This window comes from Pseudopipra pipra, chromosome 4 (genome assembly GCF_036250125.1).
Source record: "Pseudopipra pipra isolate bDixPip1 chromosome 4, bDixPip1.hap1, whole genome shotgun sequence".
Taxonomy (NCBI): domain Eukaryota; kingdom Metazoa; phylum Chordata; class Aves; order Passeriformes; family Pipridae; genus Pseudopipra; species Pseudopipra pipra.
In genome coordinates this window covers 42,853,858-42,871,288 of record NC_087552.1, presented here as the reverse complement: position 1 = coordinate 42,871,288, position 17,431 = coordinate 42,853,858, and the positions used below count along the sequence as shown (strand labels likewise).

Sequence of the window (17,431 nt, the reverse complement as noted above, 5' to 3'; positions counted from 1 at the left end):
CATCTTGCAAGTACTGTTTTCACTTGGGGATCTGCAGATGGCAGGGCCACTTTGCCCAGGCCAGCGCTCCCCTTGAACTTCTCATGAGCCCTGGTCTTCTCCAGGCCATGTAAGATTTCGCATGTGGGTTTTGTTTTTTCCCTGTGGTTTTTCTTTTCAAAGCAGAGCAGATGAGACCCATCAGGGGAACAGCAGAGTAGGGCATATATCAAAGCTCAGCCCTTAGGGGCAGCAACACCATGGTATCTGCTCCAGAACAGGAATATGGTGCTGGTGACTTTATAGTCCTGCTCTCTTCCTCTTTATGGCAGGCAGCCATATAAGCAGAGCAGTTCCCAGGGCAAGTCATCCACCGTTTGCATGGAGGAACTTAATTCTTTCCCAGCCTGTATAGCCTCATGCTATACATGCCTATGCTTGCATCTGCCCTCCTGGCTTTTGTCACTGACTGCAGAGTGAGGGCATCATGATGGGACATGAGAGAAAAGGTCTCACCATAGTGGCAAGGTATGTATATAATATCAGAGAGTACATTTAGCCACATTCAGCTACATTTAGTACTGATGTCATGATCAGATTGCAGTACCTTTGATGTGTTGGCTAATACACACACCATGAGTTCTCTGATAAATCTCATTTCCTCAGTGCAGAGATAATTTACCTCTATTTTGTTGCTCGATGCACCTAAGTATAGCATTGCACATCTATCACACACTGCCTCTCTTGTAAAGAAAAGATTGAGTGTCTCATAAGTGCATTTTCTCTTGTAATTTACACACAGGTGGTCACTTTATGATGTTTCGTGCCTACTTGTAAACTTGACATGCAGTCAGTGAAAGACCACCAAAGAAAGCAAATGCTGCAGGAGCACATGCTCTGTTTTCCAGATGTCACATACAGCCAATGTAGGGTGCACAGCACTCAGAGTTACTGTGCTGCTGTTTTGGGTGGCCAAATGGCTGTGTGTTTTGTTGGTTTTTTTAATTTCATCTTTGTTTTGCAGGGATTCATTTGAATGCTGACAAAAGTGCCTGGAGACATGGGAATGTGCTTTAGACAAATGCTGTAAGAAGTGTAGTGTTCAAGTAAGCTGTAGCACGCAGACTTGCAAATGCTTTTGCTGGCTCTCTTCCAGAAGGATACAGCAGTTATCATATTCCTGGGAACTATACCCTCTTTGTTTTCCTGTGTTGCTTGTGGAAGGGGTAATTTTTACTACAATTGCAGTGTGTTTTAATAATGACATCTGTATGCTGAAACTGCTTTTTGCCCTGCTTCTGTTTGAAACTCTTAAGGTTTGACTACAGAAGAAAGCTGCTGTAATGGAAGAAATAAAAAATTCAGCATTTTATGGTGACTCTCAAACACCATGATGCTATTTTGATAATTATCCAAAAGAAGCTCACCAAAGGTAATTTTCTTAGGCTGGAGAAAACAAGTTAAAACAGGGGATGTAAAGAACTGGGATTGTACAGGTGACCCAAAAGAAACTTGAGAAGTGATCTTAATTCTTCTTAATTAAGAAGAATTAATCAATTATTAATTAATTAATTAATTGGGGGGGCAGAAATTCTTGTTATTGGAGGGCTTTTTAATCTAGTGAGCAAGGCTCAGAATAGCCATGGTTGAAGATTAACATAGGTCAAAAATAAAATTAGAGACCAGGCATACTTTTTGAACAGCATTTGCTGATGATACATATTGGGATGTGCAACTCAAGGAAGAGATTGATTAGTTGATTATTGATGATTATTGATCAAAGAGTTCTGGGGTCTTTCTGGGACACAGGCCTCAGGTAAGCAAATGTGAATGGCATTAAATGGTCACCTCCTTTGATCTGTCTGCTCATCTGATTTTCTTTTCTGGCCCTGTGAACCAGGGATATCTGCAATGAAAATTGATGCCTTATAGTCTTCTATACCTCTTTTTCAATATTAAAAAGAAAGACTTGCAGTCCACAGAAAGTCGAAGTCATCTAATGTGGAGATCAGAACACTGTCCTCTGTATTACTGCAAACCGTTAATTAAACTTCCCAACAATACTACAAAGAACAATCTCCAATTTCTTCCTTAAAGACAGGGGACAAAGAGATAGGAGACCTTCAGTCCTACAGGATCACTAGCAGCTGGAGTTCGTTGATTCTATATGAAGACTACATTGTAATCATATAGATACCTATCTGTAGGTCTCATACAGATACAGCTTCAGTACTGAAATACAAGTTTCCCAGGCTGGCACAAGTTGCCTGCCTGCAATTTATTAGGTTGATAGATGCTTAGGAATACATCAACTTTAAGAAGCTGAGGTTGCCCTCTAAGTTTAAGGCTGCATTTTTGATGCACTGTAGAGACTTCCCTCCATCTCTTTTGAGACAGCAAGGAGAGCACTTGGCAGCCTGAAGAGGACAGATTACTGCCCATCCAATCCACCAGTTCTGTATTAAACCTGTTTGGTTTAATACCATAAATAGTGACTGCCACAAACTGGGACTGCTTTTCTCCTCTGGGAACGAGGAAATGTTTTGCATAATTGAAATACTTTGTAGTAGAGAAGGAGAGTTCAAAATTCACTTCAAGGTCACATGTACCCAAAGTATACAGAGTCCTCTGCTTGAAATGACACCTTTTCAAAACAAGCATACCAAGGTTATTTCAGTTCTGATCACCATGCTCAGGCTCACAATAATCAAAGCCTGTTATCTGGATCCCTGCAATAACATGATTCACCAGCTAATGATGACAGTGTCTAACACATGCTTCAGTTGTTGCTTTTTAAGATATGGAAATCAGGAACTTCCAGTACAACTTAGTCTTCAGCGTTTCTTTTCCCATTTCTGTTAATTCATCTGCAGAATGATTCTTAAAATATAGTCTCTTCTGACAATGACAGGAAGTAGGAGGCATCTCTCAGTTATTATATACTAGTTTCTTGTAATCCAAGGTTGCCCAAGGGCCCCTAAGATACAGTAAGAGGGCTGAACATGCCTGATGAAATGATTGCTGTGCCCACAACCAAGAACAAAGCATGATCATTAAAAAAAAAAAAATAAAATAACGATAATGGAAAAATAAATGTAACCTAAAAAAGTTTTTGCCTAGTTTTTGCTTGTTTGCAGAAAAACAATGTGCCCTATGGAAAAAGGAAGGAGAAATGCGAGCTTCCCGAACTTCATTCAATGTTTTTAGATTCTTATCCTGTCCTGGTCATAGTCTGCTTCCCACAGCCCTCTGATTCTGAGTGCTGGTGGGTACCTTAAAATGGCCTCAGACTTGGTAGGTGCTGCATGTATCAGAGGAGCCCGGTGGCCCCCGCGTGTGTTGCTGCTGACATGGTTTGTGTGTTTGGGCTGGGTGCAGGATGGTGAGCAGGCCATGGGTGCGGGGTTTGTTTCTTCTGGCCTCAGCTGTCTAAAATTTGGCTGCCTGAAACTAAGAAAATGCTGTAATCTTTCACTACCGTTAACAGAGAGCAATATGTACCTCCAGATATCCGAGATACCTGTCTTGGTGTGGCATGATTTGCTTTCTAGACATGCCTCTTCTTATCCACTGACAGGCAACACAGGGGGCTGACAAGTTTCAGCAACTAATTTTTAGGTGGCTGAACTGTGGGATATAGCAAGCTAACTAGAGCACCTCAATAAAAGGTAGCAGTCAAGGAGATTGTATGAGCAGTTGCAAGGTAAGAGATCCCTGAGTTCAAGTCAGATCTTTTCAGCTGATTTGCTGGATGATCCAGTAGTAGCAGCGGTGGTGCTGGTGGCATCCTTCTGCTGGAGAACACCAATCTGATTGTGCTGGTTTTTTTGTCCACCCCAAAAGGTCGCCACTGTGAGATCCATCAGATGACTGGAAACTACATGTGGGACCAGAAGGCAAATGTATCTTTTGATATTGGTGTGAATAAAGAAAGCCTGATGCCTCTCTGGTGGAATGGATCTGAGCCTTTGTGGGTCACAATGACGAAAGCTAAAAAGAACGTTTCCATGTACTATTGGCCAGGTAAGTATATAAAAAATTGCTGCCATCTTAACAGTGCATCTTTACATCTGAGCACTCCATATTCTGTAGGAATGGCTCTCTAACACAGTCCTGGAATACAGACAAGAATGTTGAGTGCTCTGCTAACCACTCATATAAATGGATTATCTTTTCTTGGGTCATGATAATTTGTATATGCTTACAAAGGAAAAGACTGAAGTGTCACTGGAGGCAGCTTTCCACCAAATGTTACCTTCAGGAGGGCACTGGCTTGCAGAGCATCCCCTCCTCCACCGACTGCTCATTCCTCTTGCCTACCTGTAGCTTCTGCTGTGCTGAATGGTTGCTCCATGAATGGTTCATAGTCCAATTAAAGTTAAACGGTAACCAGTCTCCCACAATGCTTGTTTGGTTTTAATCTGGAAATTAGTATCTGAGAGCTGAAGATGATCTGCTCTGTGGGGACAACAAAATCCAGCTGAAAGCAAAGCATCCTTGTCCTCTTGTCCTCCTTCATTGTTGATTGAGTTGAGGTCCCAGTTGCTCTGAGTCTGAGCCATTCTTTTGGAGGGACTTGGCCTTCCTGTTCCTCATTTGTTAGATACTGGGCAATTGAAATGACTAGAGATGTATAAAAATTAGTCCTTTTTAACAAAAAGAGATATCTCCTTAGACTATCCATTTAGGGACTCACATGGAAATAAATGTTCCAGCTCTGCAACCAGACCAGATGCCTTGCAAAGTACTGAGATTCTCAACTTTTTTACCTTTTAACTCTGCTACTTATACTAATCAGTATGCAGATATCCTCATATGTGCAAGTGCAGGCTAGAGGACCACAGAGCTGTTAGAAGAGCTGTCATGGATACAGCCAGTGCCAGTAGGGCAGCGGCAGCTGACCCACACCGTGGGCTCCTGGACTGCTCGTCTCTGCATCCCGGTGCACATGTGCCTGGCCACAGTCTGTCCATGCAATGTGGCTAATGGTGTCCCAGATAAAAAAGTCCACAGTTCTAAGGAATGGGAAGAAAGATCAAACCAAGATGGAAAACACTGAAAAGCCATCTAGAGCGTTTCTATAGTAGTGAAGAGCAAAAAGACCTGAGGGTGACAATATTGCCTTATGGACTCGGAGGCAGTCAGGGTGACTGACATATAATGGTTTGGATCAGCCCTGAAAAAAATGCTGCTTCTTACTGAAGATCACCCAAGTGACCTAACAGCAATGCAAATAGTAGTTATGCAAGAATGCAGGAATTCTTCTAAAAATTTACAAAAGACCTCTTTCTATAGACTATTCATTTTTACCCACTAATATAATTGCTCTCAATAGGTATAATTATGTACTGAATAGATGTAACAGCCTACAGAGAGATGATGAAATAAAAAACCCAACAGTATCACTTTCCATTAAATGCCTTTGGGCTTTACCTAGCTCCTACATGTTGCCCTTTGAGCAGTGTTTCCCAGGGAGAAGACATATGAGGTGTATATGTATGTATCCTTGCATACATATGTATACCCTTCACTCTTCTCTGCCTGCTATTTCCAGTTGAAAATTGCAACAATAGAGCCTCCCTTTTCCCAGTGCTTATGCTGCCAAGTGTATGCATTGACTCTTATGACACTGAGGGGGAATTTTTTGTGGATTTTAGCTGTGGACTGTGACATGTACATCTGTCTCTCCTTAATTATTTATCTGTGATGAGTGACCTTTGGCAAAGTCATCAGTGCCTCAGTTCAGCAAACGCTTAAGCACATGCTTATTTTAAGGATATTCATGGTCTCAAAGGACACATATGCCATACAAGGTCAGGCACAGGGCAGGAAGTGGGGTGAAATGTAGAACTATTGAACTAAAACACAGGGTTGTTGGGCTGCAGTAGGACTCCAGGTGTATCTGGGGTAAACAGAAGTCACTCCAAATGCAGTAATATTTATTACATTTTCCCTATACAACTTTTTAAACTGTTTTCTAGTTCCATAGTAAGGACGAAATCCTTTATAAAAATTCTAGGTCTATCATTTTAAAACTTTAATTCTTAACAAGACATTTGACTTGGAAGCAATACTAAACAAAATGAAAATAATAAAAAAAAAGATTTAATAACCAAGGCGAGTAGAGGTCCCACAGACATTTGCACTACATATAATCTACTGTTAGTGATTAGCTTTCCAGCTTGAGGATATACTTCTGCTTAGTAATGAATCTTACAAATATGATAAAGAACCAAACAGGAAAAGTTTCAGAAACTCTTCATAAGAACAGCAGTATAGAGCCAAATTCAACACACTTTGTTCTGGAAGATGCTATTTTCTCTTTAGCCAGCATTGAAGACAAATGAAATCAATCAACCATAGCAGAAATGCCAGAGAGCTGATTCCCAGGATTAACTTACGCCACTGCCATTTCCTCCTCAGGGCCAGTTCCAAGCTTTGCAAAGTCTGAATGCAAAATCTGCTGCTTCATATTCTTCCCTACATTCCTCTCTCATGTGTAGTCAGTGCTTAAAGAAGTAAAATCCAGGCCCCAGCAAACAGGAACACAGAGCAGGAGGGCTGTCGGATGCAAAAGACCATCCATCACAACTTCATCTGTGAGCCCAATGTAAACCCAGCAAAGACAACTCATGGGCAGAACTCATCTGGGATCTCCTGATGCTGGAAGCAGAGGAGCCAAAATATCACCATGCCAGGGGTCCCAACCACCAATTCTGACAAAATGTAAGACCTGGGCTTGTAAGGACATTTTTCTCCTCTCTTCACAATCTACATGAGGTGAAATTCTCAGGCTCATGCCCAGGTTGCCTGTCTGAAGCACTGCTGCTCCAGTGGATGGAGAATGCCCAGAGGAGTGCAAGAGCATCCCAGCAGTCTTGGCAAAGTCAAAGCTTTGGAGTGATCCCCAGCCCACTGGATTGTGTCACCATAGGTGCTCAAACTCCTTTATTTTCCAGCAGCCTGTGCTAACTGCGTACGCAGCTGCTTCAGCTGAAGTGCAGTGACATCTTCTCTAAACACTGAAATGAAAGAGGGAAAAAAAGGCTCTGAACTCAACTTTTGCCATTTAAACACAACATTTACCAGATCATACAGCTCATCTGGAAAGTTTTCAAAACTTGTTATGACATGAAGTGTCCAACTCTTAAATAAATGTTTAGAAATGCAATTTAAAGCTGGCAGAGGTTCAGGTCTCCATGTCAGATAGATAAAGAGGAGCCTATATATCACTCTGAAAGAAGTCCTTATTCCTGCTCCAGTAGTTCAGGTTTTTAAATAAAGGTTTAGTGTCACACAAAACTGTGAAAAAAGGTATCTAACATCTTCATAAATATAGCTTAACTATTTGTAGTTTAAACAAGAAAAAACACTCCCTTTGTCTGTCTCCAAATCTGTTTAAATTTCCTTTCCCATAATATTTAAATGAGAAAATTTACCATCTGTCCTGGCCTCTACCAAAATGAAATCTAAATATTAAAAGGTCTTCGTGGCCAGTATTTTGGAATTGTAACAAGCCTTAACATCAAAAATCCAAATTTAAGTTCTGTTTATCATAGAGGCTAAAAAGAAAAAGGAAGCTCTTGATATCTAAGCAGCCTGAATTTTCAGTGGTACTGCCAACGAACTGCATACTTGAAGACCAATATTTAGTGGCCAAAATTATTTGTAATTGTTGCTATGTCTATAGTCTTTTATGTCATGCTCATCACCTGACAATCTAGAAATAGCAAAGATATCTCAACAGCTAAAATATCCCAGATCCCCAAGAGGTTAATGCTTCCAGTTATCCTGTGAGTAGTTCTGAGGGATGTTGTGTGAGAAAATTACAATCTGATGTCAGTATGTGAAGAAGAAAAAAGAGGCAAAGTGGTGGTATTAGTCACTGGCTATGAGCCGTCCTACACCTGAACAAAAATACTAGGTGTTCCCAACATCTTTCCAAGTGCGTCCTTAACTTCTTGCCTGGCTTTAGAGCCAATCTTTTCCCAGACTCAAGTGTCAGACAAGAAATTTGCTCCAAAGTTCTAGTTCAGTCCTGAAATACTAGTAAAGCCCCCAGAGGACTACTGCATCACTTTTAGCATCTGAGTTAGCTGTAAGCCCATCTTTTGCTGCTGGTAGCACCCAAGACATCCTGCAAAAGACTGAAGCTGCATGCCCTCAGGGCAGGGGGCTCCCTGGATATGACTTCAGGAAATTTATGGAATACATTTTTTTATGATTTGGTTAGGTAGCAGCTGGGACCTGTCTCTGTTGCACAACATAATTTCTTGAGGGTGCTGTGTGCAGATGTATAGAAGTTTTACTGCGGGATGGTCTAGAGAGTCAGTTCTTGTCAAGTAATCTGTAGGCTCTTCAACCAGGTTGCAGATTACTTTCATGGTGGATTGTGGTGGAGAGATAAACAGTAAAGAATCTTCATGCAGAAAGGGGAGGATTAAATCACATATGTTTGGGGCAACAGGGGAAGAATTAAAAGCGAGCATCATCACACAGACCCACAATTTTAACAGAAATAAAATTTAGATAGAGGTTTAAGATTATGCAGATGTGTTTTAACAGGAAAATAAATTATTCTACTACATTTTATGTTTATTATTGCAAATAATTAATCATAATAGATGGAGTCCCTTAAAACACGCAAACTATGTGGAGACATAGGAGTTGTTGCCACAGGTGAAGAGACTAAATCTCCCATGTGTGCTAGGGCTCTAACTTTTGGAAAGGGTAATTTCCATCTAATTTGTCTGGCTTTCTGCAAATCAGTGAAGATTTTTAAAAAAACTTCCTAAACTTAAATATTTAAGTTTTTCTAATCTTTCATGGTACTCCTAAATAGTCACAATCAGAAGTCTCTTAGCCAGCTTAGCCTGCAAGTGGTGTGCCTTTTCCCTGTGTCCCAGCACTGGATCTCGGCAATGTAAACTCATGTGGGCTGAGATGCAAGACACTGAAAAATTCTTTTTATTGAGTATCCCAGTAAGCAAACCACTGTAAATCATCTCTTATAGTAGTTCTGCTTAGTCTAGTGCCCTTTCTGTACTTAAACCTCCTGTGCAACCTTCTCCCACCCCAAGCAATGAGTCAAGTTATGACAGTCCTTAATGCCTATTCCTTTCATCCCAAAGAGAGGCAGAGGAACCCAGACGTAGACAGATTCAGGCTTTGGCTTAGAGTTGCCTTTTTGACCTGACTGTGTTGCTGTATACAGAGGCAATATTGCAAAAGATCTCTTTTTTATTTTCTTCCTTGTGCCCAAGGAATACACCAGAAAATGCCTAACAGTGATGGGAGGACTCGGGGGCTCTGGAATAATAATTTACCTGAATCCAGTGTTTCTGAAAGCACACTTCTTTTAAATATTAATGTTATTCTGCAGCATAGTAACTGGAGAGCAAAAGGGCAAAGAAACCTCACAAAAAACATGTTTTTCTATGTTCAGGGCCATGTTCTCCTGTAGGATTTGTTGCTGTAAATTTTTAGGCCACGAAACAGACTGTATTTTGCAAGGAAGGCTGCAAGTTACCAAGAGAGTTAATTGGTTTATGCTGTTTTAATAAGACCTCCTGGGAAACAGATTTAATAGTGGAGTGCCAGTATCACATAATAAAATATGGTTTATAAAGGATATTACAACATAAGATACAGCGTGTCAAACTGGAAAGCATTTGCCGAATTTTCAGGGAACAATATCTAAATCTATTATGTTGGAAGCCTGGAAATGAGGCTATGTGGCCACAGTAGTTAAAATGAAAACAAGCTAGCAATTTAAATGGAAACAGTCTGCCACAAGGGAATCAAGAGTTTTATTGTGGGAAGGTCACACAGAGACCTTCCTTTTACAGAGGGAAATTAAAGGATCCAATGTACAGTTTGCTACGAGCACTCATCAAACCAGCCTCTCTCTCCTTTTCCCTTCCCAACCACACGGTTTCCTGCAGGAAGGTGTAAGGTAAGTAATCTCGGAGGGAATTTACAAACCTGAACTCGGACCGAATGGTGTGGTGATCAAGGTGAAACAGCAGAGCTTACCACATGTTTTGCTCATAGGTTGTGAGGTCGAAATCCTTGGAGTCAGACCAAGTTACTGCCGCGAATACTTCAGTGTCCCAACAGACAAAAACTTTGCGGATGCCATCAGTGATGCCCTCGAGACCTTGTGGTATGTCACTAGGTTTTTGCAGTGTGGGGTTTCCTCTCTCAAGGACAAGTATTTGGGCTTACTATCAGAGATATTTTCAGGACTGGCTCCCAGGTAGGAAGATGGTGCTGAGGCTGCTTTACAGTACTGTCCAAAAATACCACCATCACCACAGAAATAGGCCCTTACATTAAGATTGGAGGGAAAGATGTGCTCTTTTCCTGTGTAGGTTACAACAAAGAGGAGACATCCTGACTTACTACTTTTAGTTTATATTGTTTCAAGCAGCTTCAGGATGAGTCTCTTCGCTGCAAGAGCAGACTGCAGTGCTTGGATTTAGAGAGGGAATTTGGAAATTCTGAAATTTGGCTTCGGTCACTTGTTTACAAGACTGATGCTTTGGCTTCTTCTGCATTTTAGAACATTGCAGGCACAATATTTTTGGAGTGGGCATTCATTTTGTGCAATATGAGGATATAACATAGAATAGTTCAGTTGGACAGGGCCTACAACAACCATCTAGCCCAGCTGATGGGCATATATATCTCAGATAACTCCTAGGAAAAATGTATGCTCCACACGCAGCTTTCAAGTTTCACTATCTCTCATTCAAACATTAACAAGGGACAATTCCACATAGGCTGTAAAATCAGGGAAGATTGCATCACCACATGCAGAGCCAATGCCTTACCTTAGCTATAACTAGGCTTCCTCTTTGAAAACCTTGTTGGTTCCATAATTTATCCAATCCTAGGAAACATTTCTATTTTACTACTTGTAAACTGCCATAGCGATTTGAATCTGAAAAGTTTTGTATTCACAGGCTGAGTGTTGATTGTTTTTGAAATAAAGTCTCCAAAATTATGACAGTGCTGCTGGAGATGTTGCTCCAGTTGCACACTGAATCCTGCTGCTCAGAAATCACAGTGTTGTTTGCATCATGGGGCTTAGACAGAAACTGCCTGAGACCACATGAGATGTTTTATCATGAAATTATTTGGCTTAGATTTACAGAAAGTTATCTGCATGTGATATGAGGAGGTCATATATGATATAGGAGGCTTTCTGGAGCTTCTGCAATGCTTTTAATTTAGTGAATAAAAAAAGGAATGGAAAATTGAATACAGACATCCACTCTGACTTACCCAGAATTACTGTAGAAAGCTTTTTGGTCTGGTATCATTTGGGGATGGGTCAAGTTACACTTGCCTCCCCGCCTGGTTTCTGTGCAGCACAGTGCATAAGGCTGCTCAGGGTGGTTTGTAGCTTTGTAATTGTGAACATGGTTAAAACAAGGCACAAACTGTTAAAAGGTCCAGCGCTTTAAGGTGTTCTTTTGGGTAGCTGGATCCCATTGAAAACGTCTCAATAGCTAATTCACCCTAAGCTACAAGGCTGCCCACTGCTATCTTCGGTGGAAAAGAAGAAAAGGGCAGGAACACGGCAGTGTCGGTGGAACAACTCACAAGAGATGAAAACTCTTCAAGAAAAGAGCAAATCCCTGCCATGATGCCTGCCAGAAATACCAGCTAAAGCCTGCTGAAGTGCCCAAAACCTACAGATCATCCCAGAGCTGCATGAGGTCCTGTCTCTGGTATCCCTTTACACACCCCCTCTTGAATTTCTGCCCAAGTTCCTTTTCTTTAAACTATGTACCTTGTCTCCAGCAAGGCAGGAAAGAACAAAAAAGGATGATTATAGATAAAACTGATAATCAGCTCTGGGTTTAAATACTGCAGGGACTTAAAATAAGAAGGGAGAGTAGAGAATAAACAGGTCAAAAATGAGGTAGGTTTCCTTATTCTTTCTCTCATTCATCCTCTTTGTTTATTCCTTTAAGATTTAGGAAAAAAAATTCTGTGCTGTTGGGCCACCCCATAAGAAGTAAAGCCTCTGAAATGCCTTTACTGTAGGTATACTCACTTAGCAGATATTAACATGTCTGGTAGTAGAGTCTTGAGCTTGTCATTTACATCTTTTGCAAGTGCTTTTTACCCTTGAAGCTGTTCAAAGGCTGGCAAATCCAGTGTTTCCTTTCCACACACCAACTAATTGGAAAAGCCCATTAGGCTGAGACTGGCATTAGCTATATGTGGGAAAACAGCCTGTGGCAAGGGCAGTCTGTTGCCTGTAGCAGTGCCTTGCTCAGTTGCCCCAATGGCAGGTATTAGTTAACTGTACTTTGGCTCCCACCATTAGCAAACCTTACAGAGACTCCAGGGTAGAGAGAGTAAGCCCTTTAATATGGCATAGCAAACTAGGGGTTATCTTGGGTTTGAGCACAGGAATTCTGACCCATCTTAACTTTGCTGAAGTTGAAAGTTTTAGCAATCCCCTCTGCAGGGACAGAAATACCTAACTCATCAGGGAGCCACTGAGCTCTTCTTGCAACCAAAGCAAACTATCCTTCAGGAATATTCTCCAGTCTCTTCAAACAGGTGCTTTAAGACCACTATTTAGACAAAAAATATTCAAAACTAAGTCAAGCATCTGTTTTTGGTAAGTGAAACTAAAACCTTCCTTGTGTCTTTTCCACAGCTATAACTTAAGGGCTGTTGTGATCTACCTACCTTCCTGTACAGGTGTCATGAAGTTTGCACAATACTTGCAAAATGTGCTGGTAAAATACAAACCTCCTTTTGGTATTGCCATCGGTGCCATCCAACTTTCTTCAGCAAGCTTTCCTTAATCATTTACTTGGAAACTTACTGGTGATGGAAGAAGACAGGATGAGCACATAGTTAGACAGATTATTTGTCCCATGCAAGCCATGATCAGAGATGCCTAGTTTTCTTAGAAGAACAGGCAAAAATGGAAACAAAGTAAAATTAGATCTTAGAAGCTCTGGATGTGCTGTACCAAGTCCTGCAAACTCCTAAGCATGCTGCTTAATTTGAGCTTGTCCCATTGAAGTAATTGAGTATTCTTCCTTACAGCACTGAGCCCTCACTGAGAAATCTCGCCATAGCCTAAATGAGAGCACTTGTTTTATGCAATAAATCTCCTTCTTGCTTCTATCTTGATCAAAATGATCACTACAGATGGGAAGACATAAAGTAGTCTAAGTAGCTCATTAATATAGGCACTGCAGCAGAAGAAAACTATTTCAGTAGGTTCAATGTGTGTGTATGCAAAAGAGAAATTAGAGGGTTAATTTTAGAAATGATTTATGACCAATACAGATGGAAAGTAATGCTTAAAATCAAACTGGGGAGAGGGCTGCTTCATTTGAATTATTTTAAAATCTTTAAGAATGAGAAACAATACTATTCTGCAGGGCCAGCAGTGCACAGTAGAGACCTTCAGCTTCTTACGGGACTGCTCCTCTGAGGCCTTCCTCAAACTGAAAAATGCAAATTACAGACCCTAATTCAGTCAGTCAGTCAGTCAGTCAGTCAGTTCCTCACCTCTGATTTTTCCTCTTCTCTCTCGCTCATTACACCAGACTACCCAAGTGTCTTTAATCAGAGAAGCTGGACCTGTCAGGACATGACACAAAGTCTTTTTGCAGGGATCTAGGTCTCGATGAGAGCACGTACTATGGATGGCACACTCTGTCATATATTAAGTACAGCAGAAGAAGACTGGGTTTGAACTTCGTGAGCATAAGTTTGTGATTTTATCCACACAACTGTTCTCAGGGAAGTTTACAGTGAACTGTAAAGTGGTCATGAAAATGTAATTAAGCACTGATATATGTGTCATCCCCACTAATTAGGCTGAGGGCATTCAGTGTAGAAATCTGTGATCAGCTAAACTTGTGCAATGCTGAGAGTACCTTAGAGATTACCTTTGTTTCCCTCTGGTCATATTCCTGAATAAAACCCCCATCCAAAATTTAATCCCAATTCCTACTGCTCAGTATTTTGCAAGAAAGAGCACATCCTGAGTTGACCTCGGTGGTTTGGAAGACCTCACACAGGAGAGAGCCAGAAGTGCCAAACTTTAATTAAAGTATGTTTGTCTGGTAATTCCCACAATCCTTTTAATAAGGGCACTGAGCACAGAAATCAGTGTTTCTTTGTCATTAAAGGGAAAGCTGCCTTCTTAATTCGAAGAGGTTAGTAGAGGGCTGCCAGGCCAGCCTGTGCTTGCACATGGCAGTCTCTACTGCCACCTCTGAGAGGAGTCTAAGGCAAGCTCAGGAGACTCTGGGTGTGAATAATGAGCCCAGCTGTGCGACAGTAGGTGGAACAGCACAGGCTGGAAGCAGAAAACGGGGTTCTGTGGTTCAACGTACTGGTGAAGACAATAACGCCGGCAGCCAGGAGGTCTCCATGTGTGCCAGCCTCTCACTCCTTCCCCTCCCTCCCACCTCCAGCAACGGCAGCGCTGAGATGGCCGCGGTGTACTACGAGCGCATTGATGTGGAAGGCCACCACTACGGCCCTTTGTCCCAGCAGCGGAAGAACGCTTTGAAGGAGGTGGACAAAGCCTTGAGCAACATGATCTCACTCATCAAGGTGAGTGCCATCCAAGACCCCAACTCCTGGGTGCCTTTGGAAAGGTTTTTAAAACTGCTATTTGTGGCACTGCCAAGAGCCTATTTAATACCTGTCACTGAATGCATTGGCTGTAAACTTTTATTTCCTGAGAAACAGGTTACTGAGATCATGTGGAAGTCAAGGCACCATTCCCGGATTATTATTTTCATTGATGGCATTATAACCTGCTTGGCGGATTTACACCAATAGCCCCAGGAAGCCACAAACCAATATACAGTTTATAACCGGTGTTGCCGGCTAAACTTTATTGTAGGCAAACAAATCAAAACCGTGTGCTTCGTAAGGTTTGTGGAATCAGACAATTAACTTATATAGCAGTTTTTATGGCACTATTCAGAACTCCTTACTTTAAACTCGATTTAAAAAAAACATCATCTAAATGAATTTTCAGCAAGAAAAGGAGGATATGCTGAGCTTTGGGATAAATGGCAATTCTGTGAATCTTTGACAATGATAAATGCATGTTGGAATTTTTTATGTGTTTCAGTGAGGAAAGGAATATGGATCTCCAATTTCACTAAATTATAGAAGTTCTAATGCTAAGTGCTTATGTTTTCAAGGGGAAGAGAGAAACAGTATCATGGCAAAGTTACTCTTCCCCATCTGTTTTGGCCAATAGATTAAGAATAGCTCAGTAAAATCCTGTCTAAGACCAACTGGGACAACTGTTTTGTTGGTCTGGGATGTAGCATCTGGTTATTTAGCAGGGAGGTGGATTTATTTTGGAAAAACTGTCTTTGATGCTAACCTCTCAGACTCTTCCAGAGCAGCAAGTGAGAGTGGGTGTCCATCATTACAAGTGGTGGCAAAGCACACTGCAGGGCATTTGCAGATGTGCTCCTTCTGGTGAACTTCCACTAAATCGGTGGAGGCCAGATGGGGATTTAAATTTTCCAGTGGGCACAGACAGTGCAAAGCTTTTACCAGCCATAACTGCTGTCATGCACTTGCTTTACAGAGCAAAGGCCTTCAGAATGAAGTCAATGTCCTCCTCTTCTCCGACCATGGGATGACAGACATCTCCTGGGCAGACAAAGTGATTGAGCTGAACAAATATATCAACATGAGCGATACTATACAAATGAAGGACCGAGGTCCTGTTGTGAGCCTCTGGCCAGCTCCAGAGAAGCATGCAGAGGTAAGTACAGCTTGGTCGTACTAGTCTTTGTGTTTCCTCAGTTTTTTTGCCAGTTGTGACTTCTGTCTTCTCATAACATCCAAATCTGGCTCTCAGGGATGTGTGTAAAAATCAGCCTGAGGCTCTTATCAGGAGTCAGACTTGGAGCCTGTGACACTCTTGTGCCGCTGGTTTCTGAAGGAAAGTCACACCAGGCAAATTAGAAAGCATGAACTTTCATCATTGCATGGCGAGGACATGTGCTTTCAAACCCCACCCCTATGTGCTTTTGATAAACAGCTAAAAGATTTTAGCTCAAAATCCATTTTTAGGATTTTATATATATATCAGTCAATTTATTGACACCCTAACTGTGATTTTCAAATGATCTGGCATTCATACTCCAGTAAACTCCCATAGAGTTTGAGGAATTAACTCCATTAGACCAGAATTGCAAAAAATAATTTTTTTACAATATTTTCCTTTAAAGAATTTTTGGTGAAGCATGTTGGATTGAATTAACCATAAAAGTCCAAGGTTAGAACTGCATGATTTTGAGGGATAAATTAAAACAATAGTGAAAAAAATTGGAAATTATTTGAAAAGAATGAAAATGCAGTATCTGTAACTAACAGACTAGTACATTATAGTCTAACCAGAAACCAATGCATGAGAAGTCATCACTGCTGTCCTCAGAATATATATATGTATGAATGTACAAAATGGGCAGGCCGTGCCCATTTGAATAATCTTGTTTTCTATATTATATTTCTATATTATATTTTAGCCAGTTCCAGTATATCGTAGCTTGCAAAATTTTTAAAAAGAGAATATTTGCACCCAGTCTCTCCAGGAACTGTGTAGCTGTGGTATTGTGAACGTTGGTTCACAAATTGGTGCCAGGACTGAAAGTTGTCTTAGAGGCATGCATAAGCAATTCACTCAAAGTGAATCTCAGGGGTTCACAGCATTGATATGTGCTCTCCTTGGTCTTAACCCAGAGCTCCTGATTTTTGTAGGCCAGACCTTCAAACAAGGGCAAGTTGGAACTTCACACAGACATGGGGTTTCATCTGACAAAGCTTTTAAGCACGTGCTTCTCTCTTATTAAACAGCCAAATACCTCTAAGGAGAATAAAGTGCAATGCCTCTACACTATGGTTTTGTTTTCTTCCTTTCTTCCTTTCTTTCTAGCACTTCTTACTGGACTACTGCTTTTTAAGTGAAATCAAGTTGGTTTTCAGTTTCCCAATAGAGCTTCAAAGAGCTATGTTTAGGAATTAAGAGTGTATCATAACATGGTGATTATCACCTCTAAGAACTATCCCATTTCGAAGAAGTACTGGTGAAACACCAGGACCACCCTAGTCCTGCTCATGGGAGGGTCTGGCTGGATTTCGCCATCACACCCTAGTGCTGTCCTTATGGTCACTGCATATCGAGGCACATCTCTGGCACACATAGGCACACAAGGGTGACTTAGCTAAAAGGCTAGTGAAGAACCTTTCATTCTTTGCAGAATCGAGCTAATTATTCCTGAAAATTATTTATATTTAAGCAAAAGAACAATATAGTGTCTGAGGACTCCAATAATGACCTTTTTTATGGAATATGAACATCTCCTTCAGGCATTTAAAATAATTTTTCTGAACAATTTGGGGTTTAACCACACTTGTGTGATTATAT

The 17,431-nt window shown here is 41.1% G+C and overlaps 1 protein-coding gene and 1 long non-coding RNA gene across 2 annotated transcripts in view; one reads left to right on the top strand and one right to left on the bottom strand.

Moving 5' to 3' along the window:
• Window positions 1-17,431, top strand: part of ENPP6 (ectonucleotide pyrophosphatase/phosphodiesterase 6) — a 33,329-nt gene that overhangs the window by 7,018 nt on the left and 8,880 nt on the right. Inside the window, exons 2-5 of the mRNA XM_064652617.1 lie at window positions 3,823-4,002; window positions 10,033-10,144; window positions 14,445-14,586; window positions 15,587-15,766. Coding sequence (XP_064508687.1) covers window positions 3,823-4,002; window positions 10,033-10,144; window positions 14,445-14,586; window positions 15,587-15,766 — 614 coding nt within the window. The remainder of the gene's footprint in view (window positions 1-3,822; window positions 4,003-10,032; window positions 10,145-14,444; window positions 14,587-15,586; window positions 15,767-17,431) is intronic.
• LOC135413230 (uncharacterized) lies at window positions 5,898-15,634 on the bottom strand. Its single transcript, XR_010430140.1, has 3 exons — window positions 15,553-15,634; window positions 12,757-12,831; window positions 5,898-7,001 (listed from the first exon to the last, which is right to left on the bottom strand). It is a non-coding gene; the product is annotated as an uncharacterized LOC135413230 (long non-coding RNA).